Here is a 22,482-nt window from a genome sequence, read left to right as displayed (position 1 = left end):
AGTCTTTCTATATATAGCCCGGTGAAGGATTTAACAGAGTGTAATCCTGATTCTTTGGCGTTGCTGGAGCGAATACTGTAAATGTGAATAAACACATAAAGAGAGCTCCTATGGAGTGGTTTGAGTGTGATTTCTTGTTTGTTGTTTTCTTTGATTTCACTTGCTCAGCATTTTTTGGGATGTCAATTGGAAGCTTGCAAATTTTTGTTATAGGCCTCTTCTTGATGGTTTTGTCATTTGTGCGTACTGAGACTACGCGTGTAAGTCCATCATCTCCTGGATGTTTCTCAACTATTCTTCCCATGGGCCAATTTAGAGGCTGAGAGTTGTCGTCTTTCAGTAGCACGAGATCACCTTCCTCAAGTGATGTGGTCTCTCTTTGCCATTTAGTTTGTTGTTGTAAAAGCTGCAGATAATCTTTAGTCCATCTTCTCCAGAGTTCTTGGTGCATTCTTGGGATTAATCTCCATCTTTTAGTTGGGTTTTCCTCTTCAACCATTGCCTCTGGTGGTGCCAGGAGCTGCCTTCCGATCAGGAAGTGTCCCGGGGAGAGTGCGTCAATGTCATTTTGGTCCGATGAGAGTGGAGCTATTGGTCGTGAGTTCATTGCGGCTTCTATTTTCGTTAGCACTGTTGTAAATTCTTCAAATGTGAGTGCTGAGTTCCCCAAGATTCTTTTCATATGATATTTCATGCTTTTGACTGCCGATTCCCACAATCCGCCAAAATGTGGGGCCGAAGGTGGAATAAAATGCCAATTTATTCCATCGTTTGCAGTTGTAATGGAGGCGTTTGCGATATTGTCTTTTATGGCTTGCTTCATGTCTTTATCGAGTAAATTTTTAGTCCCAATAAAATTTGGCATTGAATAAATGAGCAGTAAAAAGTTAAAATTGATCAGTAACAAAAAAATTTGAAACAGTGAAATTATCGTCCAAATTTTGGCAAAGGGAAAATAAAGTGCTTTTCATTCTATCTGCAACAATTTTAAATGTTAAATATATGAATTAGACCCATTTTTGTAAAGATTTAAGTTTTTTACTGACCATAATTAGATATTTTACTGCTCATTTTTAATTTTTTACTGCCCATTTAGAATTTTTTACTGCTCGTTTGTTTTTTGCCATAAAATTTGTCCCATTATTGTCTGAGTATATATTGGTTGGCTTTCCTCGACGTGACACAAATCTTTTTAATGCTGCTACGAAGGATTCGGTTGTTAGATCTCCGACTAATTCGAGATGTACAGCCTTTGTGCTGAAGCACACGAAGAGAGCAATATAGCTTTTAGTGGTTTTGTGTCCTCTTCCTTTTGTGGTTCGAGTGAAGAATGGACCGGCAAAATCGATGCCTGTGTTTGTGAATGGGGCAGATGGAGTGACCCTCGGTTTAGGGTAGTTTCCCATTAGTGGAGTCGTGGTATGGTCTTGTGTGCGGAAGCATCTAATGCATTTTCTGATGATTTCCTTCGTTCTATTTTTTCCGTCAATCACCCAATACTTGTTCCTGGTGTGATTCAATGTGAGCTGTGAGCCACCATGTAGTGTCTTCTCGTGAGAGTCTTTTTATGATTAAATTTGTGACGTGAGATTTCTGTGGCAGCAAGATCGGATGTTTCTGCTTGTAGGACAGATTTGCGTTTCGAAGTCTTCCTCCTACGCGAAGGATACTTTCTTCATCGATGAGTGGATTTAGTGATAATATTTTACTAACTGATGGAATTGTTGTCCCTTTGGCCAATGCTTTTATTTCGTCTTTAAAGTGTTGGTGCTGAATCCTCTTGATGATGTTTGTCTCTGCTTGGTGTAGTTCCTTTGCTGAGAGTGGTCCTGTTTGGTGATTCTTGAATCGTAGTGCGAGTGCAGATATTCTCTTCATTTGTTGAAAATTGCTGAATCTTTCAAGAAAGGAATAGTCAAGTTCATCTTCTTTGTGAGTGACCGTGTTCAGCAGTTGAGTTTCGTACTGTGGCGTAGAGTGCTTAGAGTTGTTAGTGTTTGTTTTCCAGTATTCTTCTTTGTATCTCAAGTATCTCCAAGTAGGTCCATGCCACCAGAGCTGATTATCTTTCAAAAGGTGTGAGGCTAGGCCTCTGGATGCCATGTCAGCAGGATTTTCTGCTGACTTGACATGGTTCCAGGTGACATTGTTCATTAATCGATGGATTTTTGCGACTCGCACTGCAACGTATGATTGCCAGTGATAAGGCTCTTTTGCGATCCATGCAAGTGTTATCTCTGAATCAGACCATGCATAGCATTGTGAGTTAGGAATGTTCAGAGATTTTACTGTAGAATCCATTAGTTCGGATAAAAGTATCGCTGCACATAATTCTAGTTTTGGGATGGAAAGTTTTCTCTTTAGAGGTGCTACTCTGGTTCGAGCTGTTAGCAGGAAAGTTGTTGGTTCACCGTTTTCAGGGATGATCCGCATGTAGACTACTGCAGCATAAGCTTTTTCAGAGGCATCGCAGTAGCCGTGTATTTGGACGGGGCTTCCAGGGCGATATTTAATCCATCTGGGTATAGAGATTTCTTTGATTGTCTTTAGGGTGGAATAGAATTCATTCCATTCTTGTTTTAATTCTGGACCCAGTTCTTCGTTCCATGTTAACTGAGTCTTCCAAATTTTTTGGATGAGCAACTTTGCCATAAGGTTGACTGGTTCGTCAATTGAATCTGCTCCAGTTAAAAGGTCGTCCACGTAGAAATCTTCCATAGCTTTCATTGCTAAAGGAAAGTCGTGTCCCTCATCTTTGAACAGCTGGCGTATGGCTTTGACTGCAAGATATGTGGCCGCAGTCGTGCCGTATGTAACAGTTTTTAGACGATATTCTTTTATTGGATCCTTGGGGTCTTTCCTCCATAAGATCGTTTGAAAGGACGTCTCCTCGGGGTCAATGTTCACTTGTCGGAACATTTTTTCCAAGTCAGCAGTATAAACATATTTGTGGGTTCTCCAGCGAGTTAGTATGTTGCTAAGATCTTGCTGCTGTTTGGGTCCTGCATGCAGTATATCATTGAGACTTGTTCCCTTTGAAGTTTTTGCTGATCCATCAAAGACAACTCTTGTCTTTGTTGTGGAACTGTCAAGTTTAAAAACTGCATGGTGAGGCAAATAGAATTTTCCTGCACAATCTTCGGCAACTTCAATGTGATTTAGATTTAGATATTCGTCCATGAAATCACACTAGTCTTTTTTCAATTGTGGGTCTTTTTGCATTTTCCTCTCCATACTCAAGAATCTTGAAAGCGCTTGTTTGCGTGATTCACCAAGTATTTATGGATCGCTTTTGAAGGGAAGTTTAACTGTGTATCTTCCAGTTGAGTCTCTGGTGTGTGTGTCATCAAATTGTTTGTCACATGGATCAATGATATCTTCTTTGAGATCTTGTTGATCGATCTCCCAGATCGATCAGAGAGAGATCACAGATGCAATCACGAGTTGTTGAATTGCTTTGCAGTGGTTGTGTTGATGTTAAAATCCACCCAAATTCTGTATTTTGGGGTACGATCTTTGTTGCAGGATTTTTCTTAATTCCTTCTTTAATTATCCCAGCATATACTCTGGTGCCTAAGATTAAGTCTATGTTTGCTGGAGTGTCAAAATGTGGATCTGCTAGATCCACATGATGTTGTCAGCTGAGAAACCTTTTGTCTGCGAGGATTTTATTTTTGAAGCTGGTAGTAGTCCTGTTAATGTTTGAAGGACAAAGGCATTTGTTGTGGCTTTAAAGGTAGATGAAAATCGTAGTGACATGAGAATTTGTACCTCATGCTTTGTAGTGTTTGCTACAGTGTCTCCAATTGCCTTGATTGAGGCGATTACTTTTTTGCGCGGCAATCGTAGCTCTTGAGCCGCGGCTTCTGTTATAAAAGTGTCCCCAGAGCCAGTGTCAAGAAGAGCACGCATGAGAGTACATGCTCCAGTTTGATTTTGGACTTTAATAAGTGCAGTGGGGAACAATGGTGAAGAGGAGGTTGTGTGCAGGTTGATAGTTTCAGTGACTTCTTCCTGGTTGTTTTCAGTATTTGTATGTGAATTGTTAGATTCAGGTGTCTCCTTCTTTTCACCTTTTGTGAAATGAAGAAGAGTATGGTGCTTATTTCCACATTGGAGACATGTTCTTTTACTGTGGCATTGGAGAGATTTCTTGTGTGCGAGACAATTTAAGCACAATTCTGTTTTAATCGCAAATTGTCTTCGATCGTATGTTGATAACTTAGCAAATTTTTTGCAGTTGTGTATGGAGTGCGCTTCTTTGCACACAGGGCAAGTTGTTTTGGCTGTGGTGGTATGAAAATTTTTCTTCACTTCTTTTTGGGTGCTTTCTTTTGCATTTTTCTTTTGTCTGTTTTCATTTCCAGAATGGGTGGTGATTAAGACTTGGTGTCTTTTTCTCAGGAATGCAAGAAGTTGTTCAGTTGTTGGCAATTCCGATGGATTGAGAAATCTTTCTTCAAAGAGTCTCAGTGCCTCTGCATCAAGTTTACGGAGCAGGATTCCCATGATGAGAGGATCCCATTCTGAGACGTTGTATTTGAGGCTTTCTAATCCAGATAATGCCTCTTGGACGGTATCATGGAGTCCAATAGTGTCGCTTGGGCTCCTAAATTCGAGTTTTTTGAAGTCAAGAATCATGTTGATATATAGAGACACTAATTCTCTCTTATTTTCATATCTGTCTTGTAGGATTTTTGAGCTGCACCGTAGTGTTCGCCGGTTGGAGAGAGATGATTTATCAATTTTTTTGCATCACCCTCTACGTAATATAGCAAGTAATTGAATTTCTCTGCATTTGTGAGGTGGTTCTTATTATGTACAATTGCAGAAAAAAGCTCAAAGAATGATTTCCATTCTTTAGGTTCTCCCTTGAATTTTGTAATTTTCACGGGTGGAAGTTTAGGCCGTTGGGTTTGCCAGTAAGGGTTGAATTGTGTAGGTGGAATGGGTATTCCAGGGAAGCCGGAGTTTGTTGGGGGCATACCATTATTATTCGTGCTTAATGGAATGCCGGTATAGGCTTCGTTCGTGGCGTTGTATGGTGGAAGTCCCAATGTTTGAGAAACTCCGTTGGTAGTGGTAGTGGGAACACCATAGTAAAGAGGCATTCCGGTATTTCCTAATCCCGGAAACATATAGGGATAAGGGAAGTATTGTTGTTGTTGAGTGTCATTGACAGCTGGAGTTGTGGTCGGTGTTACCAGGGGATTTTGCGCAATAGTAACAGTAGTGTTGTTGTTTTTCTGAGCTTGGGTAAAAGTTGTTGATGTTGTAATTGGGGCAGAAATGGGCAATGATGTTGTCTCACGCAGTATTTCTGCGGCCTTGGCCTTTTCGTTGAATTCGGACCGTAATTCCTTGTAGATCTTCTCTGTTTCGGTGAATAAAGCTGTTGTGAAGTATTGATCCTGGGGGTCCAAATGTTTAAGTAGTTGGTGATGATTCGTCATGAATGCATCCCAAGTTTCATTGAGTTTTTTGATTCTTTTCTCAAAATAGTCAAATGTTTTCTTATATGGACCATCCTTTTTATAGTTAATTTTCATCCGATCAATCTCCGAGGCTAGCTCGCTTTGCAGGTTAATCAATTTTGAAGTATTCATCTTGAGCGGTTGAGATAAAGATTATAATGTTCTTTAGGTGTTTTTATTTTTACTTTTGACAATATACAACTTTATGCGATTTTGAGAGTGCCTCTTTCAGAAGTCTGATCTCTTTGTTTAATCTTCTTCTCTTAGCTGCTTTTCCTCCCCTTCTTTTGGCTCTCTTGATCTCCTTTTTTTGCCGTTTCCGATATTCCTCAATCGTTATCGGTCTTGGTCCAGCCGTGGGATTCTTCAGCAGTTCTTCTAGAGGAGGTTTCTCTTGTTCCTCTTGTGGGAAGGTTGAGGGGCGCTCTATTTGAGGGTGGTAGAGTGGTGTAGGATATGTCCTCTCGGGCACCGTCTTGTAGTCTCGTCCCACTACAGAGATGTAAATGTATAAGAGATGATAGTCAGTGGAGGATTACTGGTAGGATTGTCGAAGGACCATGTATAGGGGATGGATCTTATAGACGGTTAGGTAGAGGACAAGGTATAGAGTGGAAGAGTGGGTGCTCAAGAATTCGGTGGTATAGGATGAGTCCAGTGTTGCCAAGAAGATTACGAGCTGTTCGCTCTACAGTGATCTTCTTAGTGATGGTGAGGTAGTTACTGAGCGAATTAAAGAAAATGCGTTCAAAATCCCTGCCTCACTTATAAAAGAAAGACTTACTCGTTCTTCTTCATGAGTGACGAAGTGATAAGTGACTTTATTTCACATAATTACAATCTTTTATACAAAAATTTAATTGTGTGGTGTGATGTGGGAAATTGGGTGGGAGAAAGTGCTTGTTAGGTGGATTTTTGTCGTTTCCTATTCTAAGTGGGTTACCTAAATTTAATTGAGTGTATGTTTTGTTAGTACTTGTGCAATTTTTAAATAATCTTTCATATAGTTCCTCGAAGTTTTTCTTTAACTTCATCATGTTCAGGTCTGAGCAGCCTCTATCTCTCATTGTTTCCGAGATAATCAACTTTAAAAATTTTCAGACACTTTTATGCATTTCTCGTTCAATTTTCTTAATTTTCCAGTGAAATTTTGCACATATCAAGCCTGAAAGTGGCTCTAAATGGATGTGAAGTTTGAGGCCTCTATCTCTCATAGTTTCCGTGATAATCAACTTTAAAGATTTTCAGACACTTTTATGCATTTCTCGCCCAATTTTCTTAATTTTCCAGTGAAATTTTGCACATATCAAGCCTGAGAGGGGCTCTAAATGGATGTAAAGATTGAGGCCTCTATCTCTCATAGTTTCCGAGATAATCGACTTTAAAGATTTTCAGATACTTTTATGCATTTCTCATACAATTTAATGTATAAATATCGTTCGAGTTTGCCACAATCCGATTTTGCAACGAAGGAATCACACCTCTATGAGCTGATCTAGGCTTATCACTGGTTTTACATACACATTTTGTCCAGTTACGCGCGATTTTTTTGTGGTTTTTTTTTCACCCACATTGGATATTTTAATAGAACAGTAAAATAAAATTTACTATTGTTTTTTTTTCAAAGAATTTCTGTTTTAGAAATCCTTTTTACAAGACAAGAAAAAAATGGTGCCTCACCACAAACAACCTGGGAATAGAATTTTTTTGACTGAAAAAAAATAGTCATAATTTTTTACAATAAAAAAAAAATGAAAGAAATTTGTCTTTAAGAAATTTTTAAAAAAAAAAATCTGAAATAGAAAAGGATCTTTTGTGATCAAAATGTGTCTTTTTCATTTAGGATATTCCGGCAAAATTTATAAAAACAAGTATTTTTCAAGTATTTTTCATGAGAAAATGCTTTTTTTTTCTTCAATCTTCAATCAATCAATTACTAAACTTGGCAATGTGAGATGTCATGTCATAGACGCTTAGTGATCTTTAAGTGGGAATTTCTTGCAAAAATGGGTGTAAATAGGTGCTGAAAAGTGCTCAATTGGATGCCCAAGGTGTTGAACAAATGCGTGGTATAGTTATTTGTGTGTCAGAGACAATTCCCAGTGCGTTGTGAGAGGATCTATCTGGACACTTTTTGGGTGCGCTCCTCCAGTGGAGAGTGAGACAGTGTATGTGTGTGTTGGAGTCGGCAAAAGCACGGGCGTACTTTTTTTTGCCATTTCCTCACGCAATTCTCGTGCTAAATTGGCGGTATCCTCCCCCATCCCGGAACTCTGTGTCATCCCCCCACAAGTGGTGGTACTGCAGCTGGTGCATCTGCAACCCAGAGTTGGAGAAGCTTTTTGGGTGAGTGAGTGAGCTTTGGAGGTTTTTTTTTTTGTTCGAAAGAAAGGAAAAGAAAGGTGGACGAGTCACAGCCCAAGACCCTGTATGTGGGCAACTTGGACAATTCGGTGTCTGAGGAATTGCTATGGTCGCTCTTTGCACAGATTGGCATGGTGAAGAATTGCAAGATAATTAGAGAACCTGGCAATGATCCCTATGCATTCATTGAATTTACCAATCATCAGTCAGCGTCCACAGCACTGACCGCCATGAATAAGAGACTCTTCCTGGACAAGGAGATGAAAGTTAATTGGACCACGAGTCCGGGAAATCAGCCAAAAGCTGACACTAGCTCCTACCAACACATTTTCGTTGGGGATTTGAGTCCGGAAATTGAGGCAGAGACCCTGAGGGAGGCTTTTGCACCCTTTGGAGAAATTTCCAATTGTTGCATTGTGCGCGATCCGCAAACACTGAAATCCAAGGGATATGCCTTTGTGTCGTTCGTTAAGAAGGCTGAAGCTGAGAATACCATTCAGTCGATGAATGGACAGTGGCTGGGCTCTAGGTCAATTCGTAACAACTGGAGCGCCCGCAAACTTCCACCACCGCGTGAAACGAGCAAGGGTATCAAGGGTGGTAAGCCATCGTACGAAGAGATTTACAATCCGCCAAAACTTGACAGTTGTCAAAACACTTCAAATGTGGAAAAGTTTTCTCCTTCCCCTACTTCTCCTTCTGCGGAGAATTCCCACAAACAATTTGGGTCATAGTTTGGTTGTTATTAATGATTTACTTTTGTATGTTCTCATAAGAATAGAGAGAAAAAGTCCCATTGCCATAGGTCAGTTCATTGCAATTTATGCTGATTTCTTATGTATCAGCCAATTTTCCCCACAAAAGCTGGGCGTGTATATCGAAGACTTCGGGAATTTCTTTCCCTCTCCACTTTGTTAGGGGATTTAGTACTAAGAATTTTTACTTTATAAACAGAGAAAATTGGAGAATAAACGCCTTTAAAATTTCTCCTCTTGAAAGAGTAACTGCTCGTGCATTTTAGCCTCTAGAAGGTGATGCAGCAAGGAAGAAAAAGTAAATTTAAGCTGAACTTATGTCTTTTAACTTGCAGGTTCCACTCTCCCAAGGGATCTATTTACGAGCGCGGTGCGCTTGAGATAAATCTCTTTTACTTCAACTGCTGATGAAGCGCTAGCGCTCGCCGGTTTAAGTAACCCCCTTTGGTCTGAATCACCACAACACTGCAATTTCGCGATTGCTCTGCCACCCCGGAGCTATCAACTCACATACCTTAAACTTTTCACTTCCCATATTCCAACAATTGAATAAAAATTTAGTGTTGCACAACCAGCCGCATCATTCACTTCGTTGGGCTACAACATTACTCCTTATCGGAATGTATTTGTTTTTGTTGGCTGTGACCTGACTTCTCTTCTGAACACAAGAGCAGTGCTCTTTTTGTTCAATTTGTTGCTTTTTGGACGTCCTGAGTATCTATCGAATCTTATGGTTAGGGGGTGTTCGGCAAGGGTTCAAGGACTAATAGTACGTAAATCTAACAGTGACTGCCTTTATCGCACACTGTTTGTATTGGCATAGTACTTCACAATTCCTTTCCGGCTGGGTGGAAAATACCTTAAAGAATAAAATATTAAAGGCACGATTAATCCCTCTGTCCCTCTTTCAAGTACTTGTGATAGCTCAAATAAATACCTGGACAATGAGAAAAGATCCTATTTAATTTCCCTTATCGGACTCTTAACCCTCCCTTCCGAATAATGATCCACGTACCTTAAAAAGGGAACAGAAATCTATTAAGATCCCGCGAAGGAGGACTAGAAAAAATTTTGTATCCGTCTTCGGAATTCCTGGAGAACTTCCTGGAACGCTGCTGACACGCAGAGGACGATCAAAGATCAACCTGGAGCCAATTTGGGTGAGATTCTGCACAGAATCTTGGCCAATGAAGCTCCTCCGGTCACTTCAATGTTACGGCAATGTGCTGGTCACAATGTTTTAAAAAACTCTAATTTTTCCACCACCAATAACAATAATTATTTTCTATTACTTCACTTAAAGTTTCCCTGAGATACACCAAATAATTTTTCACTTCAATAAATGTTTTTAAGCCGGATGTTCACTGATAATTTTCACTTTTCTATGCACTAAGATTTTTCACGTTCAAGTCGCTGAAGGCGGAAGACACAATGGTAACGTGAAATTGACGACGGGTGACAATCAGAGCCGAGCGAAAAGCCGCTCACAGAACTCACAGCATTGACTATCGTGAAGTTGGGCGATCGCAGGGCGCTCGAAATTTGAATTTGATGGAGTCTAGTGGAATTGAAAAACACTGTTTGCTGGTTTAATGACGACTGTGTATATTTTCAATAGAATTCAGAGTAATATAATATAACAATCTGTAGCTCAATGTCCCGTTGCAATATTCTGGTTTTTGTGTCTCTCTAAATATCATTTTCAATTCTCATTTCAATATTTCCCCTGAATTGAAAATTTATAATAATTCAAAAGAAAATTAAAGTAAGGATTATAAGGCTAATCAACTTATACAATCCAATGCCTTATGACCTTTTGAAAATTCAAAACAAAAGAAAATTACTCTAATAAAAAGAATTTTGAGAATAATGACAATTTATGAGAATTTGTTGCCTTTGTCAGAATGTCAGCAGGCATTTCATCAGTTCGTAGATATTGTATTTCGACGCTTCCATCCAACAATTTTTCGCGAACAAATTTCTCCTTGATTTCAATGTGTTTTGTTCTTGGGGAGTAGTTGTTATTCAGTGCCAATTGAATCGCTCCCCGGTTTTCACAGTAGATCGTCATCCTTCTTGAGACATTTGGGAAAATCTCAAGTTCCAATTTCTTCAGCCAAATGCTCTCTTGGATGGCGGATACCAGAGACATAAATTCCGCCTCCGTTGATGACAGTGCAACTGTAGGCTGCCGACGAGTACTCCAAGAGACTGCGCCACCTTGCATTGTAAACACGTAGCCACTTGTCGACCGTCTATCATCTGGATCCGATCCCCAATCTGCATCACAGAAACCCTGAAGATCACTTAATGAGTTGCCATATGTGATTCTGTGATTGATTGTGGCCTTCAGATATCTCAACACTCGCTTGGCTGCTGCCCAATGCGGTTGTCCAGGATCATTGCTGAATTGACTCAGAACATTCACAGCATAACTAATATCGGGACGTGAAATTTGAGCCGCGAAGAGCAACGACCCCACCAATTGTCTATAGGGAGTTGTCTTCATCTCATCCTTCTCCTTGTCATTTCTTGGACCCATGCTGCTCGACAATTTCTGGTTAGGATCCATGGGGTAAGAAACTCCGTTACAATCCTCCATTCCAAATCGGATTAAAATTTCCCTTATATATTGGCTCTGATCAATGGAAATTTTTCTCGCCTTTCTATCGCGAATCACTCGCATTCCCAGCACGGAGGATACTTCTCCAAGATCTTTCATTTTAAAATGCTTTGAAAGCTCTTTCACGAGTTTCTCTTCATAGGCTTTTGAGTTGGAGAAAAGAAGTAGATCATCTACATATACGGCTACTATTAGAACATTCCCCTTACAAATCGAAAAATAAATGCATTGGTCCGTTGTTGATCTTATCAACCCAAATTTAATCAAAACATCATTGAGGGTATCATTGAGGGTATCATTCCAAACTTTGCTTGATTGCTTTAGACCATAAATAGATTTGTTCAACTTACAGTATCGATTTGTGCCATCATGAAAACCTTCCGGTTGTTCCATGTAGACGATCTCATTCAGCTTGCCAGTGAGGAAAGCTGTCACTGCATCCATCTGACGAATATTTAGGTCCAACTTCGCTGCCAAGGCGAATAGATACCTAATGGACGCGTATCTCACTACAGGTGAATAAGTCTCGTTGTAGTCAATTCCCTCAACTTGAGAAAATCCTTTTGCCACCAGTCTAGCTTTGAACTTCAAAACTTTTCCTTGCGAATCACGCTTCCTTTTGAAGATCCACTTGCTCTTGATTGCTCTCTTTCCAGCAGGTAATTTAGTCAATTCCCATGTCTCGTTCTGAACTAGTGATACCATTTCTTCTTTCATTGCACTTTTCCAAGACTTTGCATCCATGTCATTCATAGCTTCTGCAACACTTTCTGGATCATGAACATGGAGTGCATAGTAAGTATATTTTGGTTTTGGCTTCTCCAAATTACGCGTTGATCGCAAACGGGGTTCGACGGCTGAAACATCAACGTCTGGAACAAATTCACTGACTTGTTCTTCACCTGCAGATTCAAACCCTTCTCCGGAGACCTCCAAATCTCCAGGCTCCCTCAACTCATTGAGTTGAATTTCACGAGAATCGTCAGAAATCTCGACAATCGACGGATTACTATCATTTTCCCCTGATTCGGTGATGTCGAGATCTTCATCGTTAACTGGAATCCACACATTGTCGAGACTTTTTGGTTCAGAAACACGATTTTCATTTAACACTTCATTTTCAATGAAAATTACATCACGACTGACCACAATTTTCTTGGTTTTCTTATTGTAAAGCCTGTATGCTTTCGTGTGCGCTTCATAGCCCAAGAAAATACACTCCACTGATTTAGGATCAAGTTTTCGTCGTTTTGAATCAGTAACATGCACCATAGCACGACAGCCAAACACTTTTAGCCTTCCATAGTTCGGTTGGTGCCCCGAAAACATCTCATGATGGGTCAAGGGGTTGGTCCCTTTGCAAGGAATGCAGTTAATGATGTGCTCAGCAGTCATTAACGCTTCAGCCCAGAATGCTTTGGACAATCCAGAATCAATGAGCATGCATCGAACTTTGTCAAGCAATGTCCTGTTCATTCTTTCGGCTAATCCATTTTGTTGTGGGGAATATGGAGCACTTTTCTGATGTTCAATCCCATTTTTACGACAAAAATCGACAAAGCTTTTGTTGCAATATTCTTTGCCATTATCACTTCTCAACTTCTTCAGTGTGAATCCAGTTTGATTTTCTGCATACTTTTTGAATGTCTTAAAACACTCAAACACTTCGTTTTTATTTCTCATCACGTAAACAAAAACTCTTCGTGAATAATCATCAATGAATGTCACAAAATATCGATGACCCCTAAATGACTGCACTTGAATTGGTCCACAAACATAACTATGCACCAATTCTAACGCTGTAGCAGCACGCCTTCCTTCATCACTGAATGGCAATCTTGTTTGTTTGCCTTTTACGCATGTAACGCACTGAGATTCAGGAATCTCTTTTATATTTCCCACATGCTCCGTCAGAAAGTCCATATTGTGATAATTCACGTGACCGAGGCGACGATGCCAAAGAACTGCCCCCCCAATTCCGATGTCCGTCACGAAATTTATCCAGATTTTTCTGGATGGTGGTTGTGTGTGTGAGGCCGCTTCAGCTCATATTTTGTGCACTTTTGAGCAAATTATTCACATTTAAACACAGAAACACCCTTTATGAGATGAAAATTATTGTAATTTGATTTACTAAAACATTAAATTCGCGAAAAACTAGAGAAAAATCCGTGAAATTCAACGTTTGTTCTATGAGGCTGTCATTTCTCAATCATGCCATTGCTCTCGCTCGCACTCTCTCGTTCACTCTTTAAATGCGGGATATTTTCAAAATCATTTCCGTTACATAGCCGGCTTCATCAAATCACTCAAATTTTAATTTCTTTGTTACACGTATGGTCCAAGGCAACAAAATAATTTTTTTAAATGATTTTTCCATATGAATTTATTAATGCCTTGGGCATTTAATAAACAATTTCGTTATGAACTATAATACCTAAATTTTTTTTTCTAAAGCACAGTGCAATAAAATGAAATCCTTTCTTTTGGGGGATGCAAGTGGATGAGTACTTTTGTTTTCCTTTTGGTGTTTCATGAACATGTTCTTCCAAGACATTTATAGAGAAATATCACGTCAAATTTCTGAGATATCTTTAGGTAAAAATTCTCAAAAAATTAATAAACTAGCTTGTTTAAACTCGTACTTATCTCAATAATTCGTCAGTTGCCTCAGCAACTGTGCTAACTGCATCTGCTTTGTGTCTGTATTCATTGCAAACGCCGCGCAGCGATGCGTTGCTTACAACGAATGCTGACACAAAGCAAATGCAGTTAGCACAGTTGCTGAGGCAACCGACGAATTGTACATTACAGAACGTTGGTGTCCAGAATCCAGAAATGATTTTTGCAGGAGAATTCAAGGAAAAATTCCCTAGAACAAACTAATTTTCTATCATTTAATTTTTCTTGTAATTTTCTCGATTTTTCTCATAAATCCTTGAATATTCTTCAAACTTATAAATAAGGCTGTATAGGACAACTTGTGTCCTTCACGAAAATATTTCCTTGAAGAAAGAGCTGGGGCCACTGAATATTATAGGATGGGAAGGAAGAGGTAATGTTAACATCATCGTAAAACATGAACAAAATAATCTATTAAAATATGAATATTAGGTCTTTGGCTTATAAATCTTTTCTTCCTAGAGATTTCGGTGCCCTGCGCAGCGCACCTTCTTCATTGGTCGAAAATGTGAGGTTTGTGGGGATTTGGCTTTCTTGGGGCCAAAGGGATGTCTTCATTGGGTACATGCGGTACATGGGTCCTGAATCACACACTCCACGAACAATTTTACGGCGATATTTTACTTTTTACAAATAAGTTACTAAATGAGTTAAGCAAAACTTAGTTAGTAGCCAAGAAAGATTTTTATTTCATTTTGTTTAACTTGTGTAGTAACTAGTAATCTTATTTGTAAAAAGTAAAATATCGCTGTAAAATTGTTCGTGAAGTGTGTGACTCAGAACCCATGTACCCAATTTGGCCTCCAAGAAAGACAAAATCCCAGAAACCTGACATTTTCGACCCGTGAAGAAGTTCCGCAGGGAACCGAAAAAGCTCTGAGAAGAAATGTTTTTTATTATTCTGGGCTGAAATGTTCCATTCAACGACCGTCAGATTACTGTTGTTAATAAATTGTTACACCGGTCCCTTACCCTTAAGTTCTCCGTGTTTATGATCTTTAGAGAACTTAGCTCTTTTTTCGAGAATATTTTCGTGAAAAAGACAAGTAGTCTTGCGCAATCCTTTTCGGAGATTCGACGGATATTATGGGATTTATGAAGAAAATGAAGAAAATTATAGAAAAAATTAAAATTAAAAATTAATTAGTTTAAAAATGTAGTTCTAGGAAAAATTTCTTTGAATTTTTTTGACAAATCGTTTCTGGACAACACCATCCTACTCGGTATTGAAATAACATGCATTTAATCAAATACTTTTACCCATTTCTTGAGAATTTTCACATTAAGATATTTTAGAATGTTGAAGTGATGGACCATAAGTATCTTTGTGGGTTCTGGAGACACCAAGAAACCCCAAAGTATTCATCGATAATTATTTCTATTTTTCCTCGTGGACATTAAATTTATGTAATTATATATCACATAAAATTAATAGAACCAATTTTAACAAAAAATTTTGAGCACTAAATCGTGAAATTTTCACTTAAAATGCATCTATTTTGCCATCTCACGACCTCCAGGAGCTCGCGAGATAAAATTCGCGGGATATTCAAAATAACAGCAATTATTCCGCTTTTTGTGCACTACTACACATGCCATCCCTCTGAAAGCGCCACACTCTTTATCCGTGCCCACTCATACAGAGTGAAGACTCTGTGTATGATGTATATTTCTATTTCGCAAAATCGGGAAAATTTTGGCGGGATAGCAATGTGACGGCGTCAGAATTGCATCACTGATTTTTCACTGCTTTTAGAGATGAATGATCTCTCACACTTGTTATCGGCAATGTCCAACTTGAACATATCATCCACGATACTTCCCGTGGCAATCAGTTCTTTTTTCTTGTTGTAAATCCTACATCCGTTTTTGTCGAAAACCACTTTGTTTTCATACGCGGCTATTTGGCGAACTGATAACAAATTCGCGCAAATATTCGGCACATAATGCACATTTTTGATCACAATATCACTCGATTGTCCATTTGCAATCACTTCATGTTTAACATCTCCAATGCTCTTGATGTCGATCGAGTTATTGTTTGCCACAATCACATTCTTCTTCTCTATCGCACACTTGTTCAGCAGCACAGACTCAAATTTTGTCATATGAGCTGTAGCACCACTATCGATAATCCAATCCAGAGATGATTGTTCTTTTGCAACAAGAGAAGCAATCAGGAGATTTTCACGTTTACCGTTGGATTTCGAACTTTTATTGCTCTTCTTTTGTGGACAGTTTTTAGCAAAGTGATTGCCTTTGCAATTGAAACACTCGACCTTGTGATTATTCACTGATTTTTTCTTTCGTGTTTTGGCCACAAGTGCCCCATCTGAATTTTCACTTTTATCCACTATCACCTCTTGCAATAGGAGAGTTTTCACAGAGTCCACTGTGATCGTTTTTGCTGAGTTTTCAATACCCAGAATCATCGGCTTGTATTCACTTGGCAAACCGGCGAGCATTAACGATTCCGCTACTTCTTCATCAATGTTAAAACCCGCCACTTGCACTTTTCCGTACAATTGATTCATTTTAGTCACATACTCTTCCATAGAAGCACAATCTTCATATTTTAGTGAAACAAATTGTTGAAGGTTCGCGACTTTGCGACATGTTCCACTGTCTTTGAAAGATGACTGCAAGGAATCCCATGCTTGTTTAGTGGTATCCTTTTTTGAAATGTAGGAATAAATTGAAGGATCAAGAAGCAGCGTTAATTCACTCAAAGCCTTCAAGTCATTGGCCTTATCTGTTGCATTATTTTCAGCTGGTTCTGATTGAGTCCATTTCCACAGACTTTTTATCACAAGCCATGATCGTGCACCAATTTCCCAATTATCAAAATTTTCCTTCCCTTTAGTCTCTCAAAAGGAAGATTTCCGACTGTAGACGTCGTCATTTTCCTATTTTACTTGAACTTTTTTCACGCGAAAAGTCTCACACGAGGCACACACGTGGCTGCAACCACGTTTTCGCACTTTGCTGGCTTCAACCAAACAAAAACTTAAAAAAAAAGTTCACAAAAATCACTTTTCTGTCGAAAATATTATCGACACTAACTTTAGTGATTAATTTTCCAACAAACTATGATTTTCACGCGGGATGGCCCATAACCATGATGGAGTCTAGTGGAATTGAAAAACACTGTTTGCTGGTTTAATGACGACTGTGTATATTTTCAATAGAATTCAGAGTAATATAATATAACAATCTGTAGCTCAATGTCCCGTTGCAATATTCTGGTTTTTGTGTCTCTCTAAATATCATTTTCAATTCTCATTTCAATAGAATTGAACGCAACCGTAACGGTGGCGCCAACATCCTCCCCGTGATGAACTAGTCCTTCCTTGGAATGGTCTAGTTCAGCATTTTTGATATCGGAGATGGGTAGGCGAGCTACCATGGTGATCGGTCGGGTGTAGATTCCACGAGTGGTCTTGATCGTGAGAACTCTCACGTGTCCGTCTTGTCCCGGATAGACCTTCTCTATCTTTTCCAGAACCCATTTACATCCTTCAGGGTTGGCCTCGTCCAAGAGCAACACAATTTCTCCAACAGTCAGGTTTTTTCGGTTGTGGATCCATCGTGAACGTTGCTGGAGGGTGTTCAAGTAGTACAACCTCCACTTCTTCCCAAACTCTTGAACGTTGAACTGACAGGATTGCCAATAGGACTGACGGTTGTCTGGGATGTAGGATACGTCTAAATCTGGAGGGGCATTTCCAGGAGCGAAATGCAGGAATGTCCCGGTGTTAAGAAACTTTCGTCGTTGGGGTTTTCTGACATCAAGCAAATCGGCCTGCTGTTAAGCACCGATTCGATTTGGCACAGTACGGTCTGCAACTCTTCATAGGCTAATGGTTTGGACTTGGTCACGCGCAAAAGATTGTACTTCACAGCTTTCACACATGATTCCCAAAGCCCTCCATGGTGAGGGGAAGCTGCGGGGTTGAAGTTCCACGAGGTTCCATGATCGCGCGTGGCTGACGACAACTTGCACTGAACTTCTTCCTGTTTCATCAAGCGTGAAAGTTCGTTGGCAGCTCCTTAGAAGTTCTTCCCACAATCCGAAAAGACGTGACGTGGTATCGTTCTTCTTGCCGCAAAGCGTCTAAAGGAGGCAAGGAAGGCCTGAGTCGACAAGGAGGTGACCACCTCAAGATGAGCCGCCTTGGTAGCCATACAGACGTATATCGCGATGTAAGCCTTTTGAGTCCCAGATTTCCTAGACCTGACTCCCCGAGTGGCAGGGCAAATTATTTGTACCGGTCACGCAAAGTCCACGCCCACAGCCTGGAAGGGACGATAGAGGTTAACACGATGAAAGGGGAGGTCAGCCATAATTTGATCAAGTGGTTTGGGCTTCACGCGATAACAAGGGACACATTCGTGTACTATTCTTCTCACAAGATTCCGTCCTGATATGGGCCAAAACTGTTGCCGGAGTGACGCAAGCAATAAAGTAGGGGGCGCATGCAACTGCTTTAAGTGTTAATTTCGTGCAATCATCGTCGTGAGACGAGATTTCGGCAACAGGATAGGATGTCTTGAGGGATAGGATTCGTTAGAGCGCTCGAGCCTGCCTCCAACTCTAATAAGGCCTTCGGAGTCAAGGAATGGTGCTAAGGATAGGAGTGATTTCCACTTGGATGGAAGAGGAGTATCGCTTTCAAAGAGTAGGGCAAGATTCGGCCAACTGGTTTCTTGGTCGAACTTTATCAGCATTCGTAAAACTCTTTCCATCTTAGGTGCTGTGATTGGTCCTCTATTTCTGGCAGTTGTAGATGAGGGATGATGAGCCAATCGCAGCGAGTAGGCTACTATCCTTTAAATTTTCGTAAGCGATGAATATTTCGTGAAGAGATCTTCGAAAAGTGGTTGTTTGGGAACCATTACGAGGCATTTGGCTTCCAAAGTTGTCCGTAAGCCATAAAATGGTTCTGGCCAATCTTCTTTAGGCTCCGACAACCATTCTGGACCTCTCCACCAGAAGTCACGGTCGAGAAGTTTCGAAGGATTCGCTCTCCGGGAGATAATATCTGCCGGATTGCTTTTAGTTCCAACATGTTGCCACTGGTCAGGCTTAGAGAGCTCAAGAATCCTCTTGACTCGTTTCGACACGAAGATTTTGTAATCATCGGGAGGGCTCCGCAACCAACTGAGGACAATTGTAGACTCTGACCAGTAGTGGATGTCATCAGGTTTGTAGGAGTCCTTAAACCTGTCAATCGTCTCGGCGACCAGTAATGCTCCGCACAACTCAAGTTTAGGAATAGTGACTACGTAAACAGCCACTCCGTACGCGAGAAGACTTGCATCACTGAAGGCATGGATATCTGTTCGTATTGGATGTGGAAACACGGAAATCCAACGAGGAATCTCGAGTTGATTCAGGTTTAACAACCTTTCGGTAAAGTCTCGCCATTCGGATCTCACATCTTCGGGGACAGGCTTGTCCCAAGGATACTTCAATTCATGAAGCTTCTGCAACATCAGCTTGGCTTCGATGATTGCTGGTCCAACAAGACCAATCGGATCAAACAACTTCGCAATGGCGGACGCCATATGACGTTTGGTTTTCATTTCATCTGGGGAGGGGATCCCATTGGGGAGGAAAACAGGAACTTGTCGGAGGTGGAATTCCACGCCATTCCCAAGGCAGAGGTAATGGAATGTTCTGAAGGAATATTTTGAGTGGAAGGAGAAACGGAAGAAGGATCAGTCAATTCAGAATTATTACTTGTCCACTTGACTAAGGAAAATCCTCCCCGCTGCAAGACTTCAATCAACTGGGCTTGGGTGTCCTTGGCTTCATCAAGCGACTCACAGGACAGTAGACAATCATTGACATAGAATGCCTTAAGCAAGGCTTCTGCAGTGAGAGGGTACTCCTTCTCATTCTCATGGGCAAATTAAACAAGCGCCCTAGTGGCTAGAAACGGAGACAACGCAACTCCAAAGGAAATACGGGAGATGAGGTAATCCTTGATGGACTGAGACTTGTTCTCGCGCTATACAAGACGTTGAAAATCCGAATCCTCACGATCTATTATCAGCTGGAGGTACATCTTGGTTATGTCCGCTGTAAAGGCAACTGGATTTCTTCGAAAGCGGATCAAAGTGGTGGCTAAATCATCTTGAACGGTGGGGCGACCATCACTAAGTCGTTTAGACTATGGCCGGATGATGATTTGGCACTGACATTGTAAACAATGCGCAGCTTTGTCGTCGTAGAATCCTTGAAGACCCCGTGGAGAGGCATGCAGAACGACAGAGCACGACAATCTTTCATCGGCACGGGTTCAAGCCACCTTCTCTCTAGCTGATCATTCATTATCTCAGAATAGGCCTCTTTCAAGCCAGGCTTTTTCTCAAATTGGAGCTCAAGTGCCAGGAATTGACGTACGGCCTGAGGTCTGGATTCACCAAGCAAATCTGGATTCTTCTTGAAAGGGAGCTTGACTAGAAATCGACCCTCGGGAGTACGTGAGTGCGACTTCACATAATGCTCATCAGCAGCACGATGCTCATCAGTTACTGGAACTTCTTCAGGAACATTTTCGACCTCCCAGAACTTGACGAGTGATTCTTCAAGAGAAGAGGATGAGGATGCATTGTGACAGACAAGGCCAGATTGGCTGGGAAAGGAGTGGTGCTCGCCCAAGATGACATAGCCAAACACGGTTTCTCTCAAATGAGGAAGTTCTGGGCCAAGGGAGACGACATTCTGAAGGAAACTGGACCAGTAAATATCCCCACAGACTAAAATATCAACAGGCTTCTGGTCAGCCGAACACGGGTCGGCCACAGGAAGGTTCTGTGGAATATTCAGTATCTCTTTATTCGTGGTCCAATTGGGAACATTGCCAGTTATCCTAGGCATAACCTGGCACTCGAATGTAAAACTATCCTTGGTGACTTGGGAAACAATGGTCGTAGTGACCCGGTGCTGGATGCGAGATTGGTGACATCCAACTCCCACAACCGCCATATTAGATGGATGTTTCGGTAATCTCAACCTCTGGGCCAATTCACTAGTGATAACACAAACTTGGGCACCGCCATCGAGCAAAAAGCGGCATGGAATCCTCTCTCCATTCGCAGAAAAAACATCAACCATGGCGGTCGCTAAATACACCCTATGATTAGGTTGGAGGGAGCGATCCGGAACCTTGGAAGATAGAGCCACTGTGGCGGACGAATTTTGAGAATTGTTTGTAGTTTCACTCTTATTGGGCTCAGACTTGTTGACGGATGAAGTTGTGGATTTCGATGGAAGGGATTCACACACGAACTTTTCGTGAAGGAAAACGTTATGCCGTCCATGGCATTTTCTACATGAACGGAAGGTGCAGGAATTTGTAACATGAGGCACCAAACAATTCTTGCACAGATTCAGGGTTTTGACAACTTCATATCTATCGGATGGCGACATCGCCAGGAACTTTGTACATCTGAACAAAGGATGTGAACTCTCAGAACAGCATCGGCAGTTTGATGCTTCGGACGGATGGGTTAACGCAGCGACTTGACGTTTGGGCGCATTGTGCTTCTGATTTTGATTTCGGGAATTAGGTACGCCCTTGGAGAATGACGAACTCTCAGTCAGTGGAATTTTTGGCATCAATGCATCTTTGGTGAAGAAATTGTCGAAAGTGAGTGAGAGAGGGCACTGCCTTGCCACCAAGGGGTTAATCAAGTATGAAATACCGACACTTTTTCCGCTAGAATCCATGGAAACCATGGAATAACTGATCAGATTCTGATAGAATCTCAAATAGAATCCATACAGAATCACTAGAATCAATTGGAAAGCACTTGAATCAAAGGGAATCACAGAATCCCTTATTTAGCATTGCTGTCATTTTGACAATATAATCCATGAAATTTAAAAAGTATTCCTGAAAATACCGATTAATGATATATTTTACTTTGTTGAAATTATGTAGCTGTTTGTTACAAAAAGTTTTTGCTTAAAAAAATATATCACTGCTCGCTTTTTAAATTCGAGCAGTAAAAATAGAAATATAAAAAATATTAAAATTCGATTATTTATGTGAAAAATTGAATATATTTTCATTTTTAATCTGAAAGGGACAGATAATCCTAACCGGCTTATGTAAGTGAGATTCTGTTATATTCCACTTTTGGGAATATAATCTATCAATTAAAACACTGATATTTAGACTTGAGACAAATTTACTTTTATTTTTCAGAGACTTGATTTTATTTCACTCTTAACTCTACGGAGATTGACACCAGACTGAAACCCCGAAAGACTCATAACTTGACTACCCCGTTATTCTATTAAATCATCAATTTTCGACAATCTCCATTTTATCATTATCCATCTATAGTTCAAACTCAACGTATTTCTTGTAGTGTAAGGTCTGAAAATGTAGAAGTCAATGTGAGAGAGTGCTCCGAGAGAGAGAAAGAGATCCTCTTGGAGGGGGTTTGAGAGCGCGGCTATAAAAGAGCGAAGGATGCTGCCATCTTCCTCTTTGCCGCCCAGCCCTCAACAGATTAGTTCGTCAAGTCAAGTCAAGTGTAGCAATAAAAGCTTTTTCCTCAAGTCACA

General features: G+C 40.5%; 2 protein-coding genes across 2 annotated transcripts; one reads left to right on the top strand and one right to left on the bottom strand.

Moving 5' to 3' along the window:
* The first annotated feature begins 5,991 nt into the window (after positions 1-5,991).
* Positions 5,992-8,978, top strand: LOC129809151 (nucleolysin TIAR-like). Its single transcript, XM_055858960.1, has 5 exons — positions 5,992-6,015; positions 7,495-7,583; positions 7,768-7,820; positions 7,863-8,483; positions 8,929-8,978. The coding sequence occupies exons 1-5, from the start codon at positions 5,992-5,994 to the stop codon at positions 8,976-8,978; spliced, it is 837 nt and encodes a 278-aa protein (XP_055714935.1).
* A 9,750-nt stretch (positions 8,979-18,728) lies between these two features.
* On the bottom strand, positions 18,729-21,698 carry LOC129809152 (uncharacterized; the record flags this gene model as incomplete). Its single annotated transcript, XM_055858961.1, has 3 exons — positions 18,729-19,489; positions 19,642-19,801; positions 20,104-21,698. Coding segments are annotated over 3 exons (2,516 nt in total), but the record flags the coding sequence as incomplete, so codon positions are not given.
* Between the last annotated feature and the right edge of the window lie 784 nt (positions 21,699-22,482).

Source organism: Phlebotomus papatasi, unplaced genomic scaffold (assembly GCF_024763615.1).
Source record: "Phlebotomus papatasi isolate M1 unplaced genomic scaffold, Ppap_2.1 HiC_scaffold_343, whole genome shotgun sequence".
Lineage (NCBI taxonomy): Eukaryota > Metazoa > Arthropoda > Insecta > Diptera > Psychodidae > Phlebotomus > Phlebotomus papatasi.
The sequence above is the reverse complement of the archived record's forward strand: the minus strand, read 5'-3'. Positions and strand labels throughout refer to the sequence as shown.